Source organism: Quercus suber, unplaced genomic scaffold (assembly GCF_002906115.3).
Source record: "Quercus suber isolate HL8 unplaced genomic scaffold, Cork oak 2.0 scaffold_24, whole genome shotgun sequence".
In the NCBI taxonomy this organism is placed as follows: domain Eukaryota; kingdom Viridiplantae; phylum Streptophyta; class Magnoliopsida; order Fagales; family Fagaceae; genus Quercus; species Quercus suber.
Window position 1 is genome coordinate 868,634 of NW_027069489.1, and position 4,784 is coordinate 873,417.

At 38.6% G+C, this 4,784-nt stretch overlaps 1 protein-coding gene across 1 annotated transcript in view; it reads left to right on the top strand.

Moving 5' to 3' along the window:
• Positions 1–784, top strand: part of LOC111985693 (uncharacterized) — a 9,233-nt gene extending 8,449 nt beyond the window's left edge. The window contains exon 2 of the mRNA XM_065766726.1: positions 715–784. Coding sequence (XP_065622798.1) covers positions 715–784 — 70 coding nt within the window. The remainder of the gene's footprint in view (positions 1–714) is intronic.
• The last annotated feature ends 4,000 nt before the right edge of the window (positions 785–4,784 follow it).

A 4,784-nucleotide genomic window follows, 5' to 3' on the forward strand; every position in this document is an offset into this window, starting at 1 on the left:
AAAAAAATAATAGGTTCATGTGATATTGACATACATTCAATTATAGTCGGCCATATAAAATAGTTTGTGACAAAATGTGTAAAAATGTGTGGTGATTGAATGAAGAATATTGTTTTCTTGACAAGGTGTTATCGATTTTAACTTTGAAGTGGCATGAAAAACAGCTTTGTTTATATTAAACAACATATAAACAAACAATTGGTAATTATATACAGTACAGTATATTCACCATAATATAGACATTCAAACAATTAGTAATAATATTGTATGGCTGTAAGAATCTTACAACGAGATTTAGAGGGATTTTATGTCTATTTTAATTTGGAATATTTACATGTGACTAGAATGATCGGTTAATTTAAGTGGATAAAGCATTCACAGCAGTGGATGCTAAAAATTTAGTTATTCGGCACCACAAAAAGTTACTTTATCTATTTTACCTACACACATATTGCAGCAGTGGATCTATTTTAACTTTCAACACAATAAAATAATATAAACATCACAGTAAAATAAGATATCTACTACAATAAAATAATATATTTATTATAAACATCACACACACACAACCATAGTGTGAACACAAATAATTTTTTTATTTTTTTACCTTTGAGCTACAGTGCACATCTAAAGATAGATGTGCACTGTAGCAATGAAGTTAAAAAAAATACCTTTAACTCCATTGCTGTATGGTTGATTTTTGTGTTTTGGTAGAGATATAGCTATTTTAGCTCCACTGCTACAAGTGTTCTTAAATCCTATATCCATATATAATCGTAATTAATAAGAGTTATTAGTAGATATAATTACTTAGCAAAAAAGAATGGTGGATATAATTACTCAACACTTACAGTCATTTGTCAAGGTTACATAACTTGTAGATGGTCTTCATTTATGGGTTTTTTTTTTTTTTTTTTAATCTTTATCCCAAAAGGAAAAAAGCTTCATTATGTAAAATGTTGACAGCAGACGCTTCATCAGAAGTAGCACGGAAGCTTTGAAATATTGTATATATATCTATAATGAGTCATATAGAACTTGAATATTAAAAAATCGAGAATTTAAAGTTATTTAATATATAAACAATTGGAATGTGGTGAAAATATGATAGGACTAAATGCCCTTTCATATGATTCAAAATGATCATGAACTTCTTTGAGTATCACAAGCAAATTAAATGATTATATCATATTGGTGACATCTTTTGGGGACTCGTATTAGTTGATGAATCAAAGTGGCTGTATAGATGACGTGAAGAATGAACACTTGTTCTAAGCATAAAGCTTGTTACATCATGTGTAATTTAAGTCACTAATTGTGTTCTTGAAAGGGGAATGTAATTATTTTTTTGAAGGGGATTTTCTTTTGGTCCCGTGCCGACATGGCGTTCTTCGGGTTCCTTTCATCCTAATCAAAGGGTTTTTTTTTTTTTGGTAGACACAAAATTAGGGCCATGGCGGGTATGAGATATTGAAAATCAATTGAGATTTGCCCTGGTCTTTGCCTCCCTCACCCCACAAAACCTTATATTTGTGAAGTGATCATCAAGTCAAGGGTGAGCAATGGTGTTCATGAATTTTATTGGTTCCTTATGTTAAGGTTGTCGTTATTGTTTATCCTGAACTGGACATTTGCGAGCTAGCCTTATTTTGGATTGTATATTTAACGTTACATGTAAGATGCTTATTGATGAGGAAAAATTATGCATGACAAAGCTATCTGGAGAGAGGTGGCACGGACAGACGTGGTATGTACGGACCGAACGGCCACGTAGCATCCAGCCCATTATTATGTGGTCTCCAAGAAACCTTAAATGGAAAATACTTGAGACACACGATTAGCCCTGGTTTGTAGAGTCCCAACATGAGTAGAATTCTAGAAGATACATACATTAATATGAATCTTCCCACAAGGAAATATCTTGTCCATCACGTTTAGGATTCTGCGAGAAGAGTCTTATAAGGAAAAGACTTCCTCGCCAAGGAAGAGAGCTCAACCCTCTACTATTATAAATGCCCCAATACCCTTATAGACCAAGGTACGCATAATTTACCTTCTCTAGCACTCTAGAGTTGTGAGAATATTTTTGACTTAACCTTCGAAGGGTATTTGGTCGGCACCACACCGATGCTCTCTGTTAGGTTTCAGAAATCTAATACTTACTTTTTCTTACTGTAATCTCGTGTGCAAGTGCAATGTCAGACGGATTAGGACCTAACCCCCACTTAGCTAGTCGTCTGAGATTGACCAAGGAATGGAAATCCCTGTCTGTGTGTAGACGAGCCCTGTGGACGCGGTCACGGTGCAACTTGCTCAAAATGGTTCGTCCAACGGCTGTAATGGAATAAATTACGGTTAAATGAGATAATAATAAATAAAAGGTAAGAGAGAGAAAAAGGGGAAAGCTAAGGGACTTACCCTCAGGACGAAGGTTCCCTAGGTCCTCAGTAAAACGACCAAAGGAATCCCGGCCAACGTCTACAGGATTTCTAGCCCAGAATCCAGAGACGAAGAAAAACTCCGTCTTCCATTTTCTGTCAGACGAGGCCAAGGACTTCACCAGTCTACAATCTTTACTCCTGGCTGTGAATTGATAAAAGCCAGGAGATTGATGAACCTCTGAGGGTTTATAGCAGTAGAGGAACTCGTCCACAGTAATAGGATAGTCCCCTCCAAACACTTCCCTCCACAAAATTTGCATAGAGATAATTAATCTCCATGCATTTGGGTTGAATTGACATACCCCTAAACCTAACCTAACTAACAGCTTTCTGGTAAAAGAATTTAAAGGAAACCTATGACCTCCAAGAAGGTAGGCCTCGTATACACCTATCCCAAAATGAGGGTTGCAACACCACTCTCCACGGACGGGTAATCTAGGATTAAACTCGTTTGGGATTTGGGACCACTCCCTAAGGTTATTTAATCTTTCCTCGACCGTCTTTGAAGGAATATCTACAGCACAGCTATATACAGTTACCTCCGTCTTGTCCAAAGGACTGGACGGAGGGATGGAAGATGAGGTACCTACTTGGGACCCTATAGTTTTCCTAAGTTGTTTCTGTACTTCTTCTAAAGGAAGCCCAGGGACCCCTGAGACATACTCCTCATCAGTGGTGTTTCCCCTACTAGTACTACTGGTATCACTAGAGTTATCACTACTCTTATCATAATACTCGTCTATAGCCTTTTCTGTACTATCGCTAGATGAGGAAATGGTGATTCCTGACATTTTCTAAAAAGAAAATTTTGAAAACCTAAAAGACGAGGAGAGAGGGAATACCTGGCTCTAAGACGAACTGAAACTATGGACGCGAGGAAACTCTTAGACGAGGCTCTAGACGATGAATGTCAAGGAAGAAAAATCTCAGAAGTGAGAGGGTAATGGGGGCATTCCACTATTTATAGATGGTTGACCTGAGCATATGAAACGACACAACCAATCAGATGCTGACACGTGGTCTTTGTCTCGAAAAAATGAATCGACGAAATGAACCATCAATTAGATTGTGACACGTGGCATCTCTGATCGTTGAAAAAGCTCGTCCATCCAGAGGAGTAAATTACTATATTTTCTTGGATGACACATGGACAAGGGGGCAACTGATGGTGCAAGAAAAATGCCAAGTTAATTACTCGTCCATATGGCCGTCCATAGCGATGTACAAAGTGGAGAACGAAGGGTTGGTACACTCGTCCTTCCTTTACTGTCCTCTTACATTCGTCCTTCATTCACTCGTCCAATGAAGGACATACAAGTAGTGAACCTCGTCCGTCCTTAATGATGGGCGAGTGAGGTTCACCAAGAGTTACACTCTTCCAACACTCTTCCAAAAGCCAAAAGTCATGTTGAAGAGTCATATTGTTTGAATCAGAACACAATTCCCGATGAGGTGACTCCTATGACAGTTATGGAAGTTACCCTTTGAATCCTCCAAACTCTACGGCGATAGGAGAAATAACTGTCAAGCTAACACTATATAAAGACCCTTCTATGCAAAGGTATGGACACTTTTTTGGGATTCTAGAGAAAAATTAGTGAAGTCTTTGAAGTGCTCTCTTTTCTACTTCAATCCACTAACTTTACCATCAGAGGATTTAAGATCGGCTTCCATCGGTCTTCTTTGATTTTCTTTGGTTTTCCAGGACTCATTTTTCAAGATCAACAGCATCCGAAGACTTTTCTGCCTACTGATTTCTTAGGACTTATCACCGACAATCAAGGATGCCAACGGCACCTGATTCTCATACAAAATTTTAAGTCTTACTACCTACAGGTGGAAGGACGGACCAAGTCACTCACAAGTGCCTTGGTACAAAATTCAAGTCTTCCTACCTATGGGTAGAAGGACGGACCAAGTCACTCACGAGTGTCTTGGTACAACATTTAAGTCCTACTACCTACAGGTGGAAGGACAGACCAAGTCATTCACAAGTGCCTTGGTACAAAATTTAAGTCCTACTACCTACGCGTGGAAGGACGGACCAAGTCACTCACAAGTGCCTTGGTACAAAATTCAAGTCTTCCTACCTACGGATGGAAGAACGGACCAAGTCACTCACGAGTGTCTTGGTACAACATTTAAGTCCTACTACCTACAGGTGAAAGGACGGACCAAGTCACTCACGAGTGTCTTGGTACAACATTTAAGTCCTACTACCTACAGGTGGAAGGACGGACCAAGTCACTCACAAGTGCCTTGGTACAAAATTTAAGTCCTACTACCTACGCGTGGAAGGACGGACCAAGTCACTCACAAGTGCCTTGGTACAAAATTTAAGTC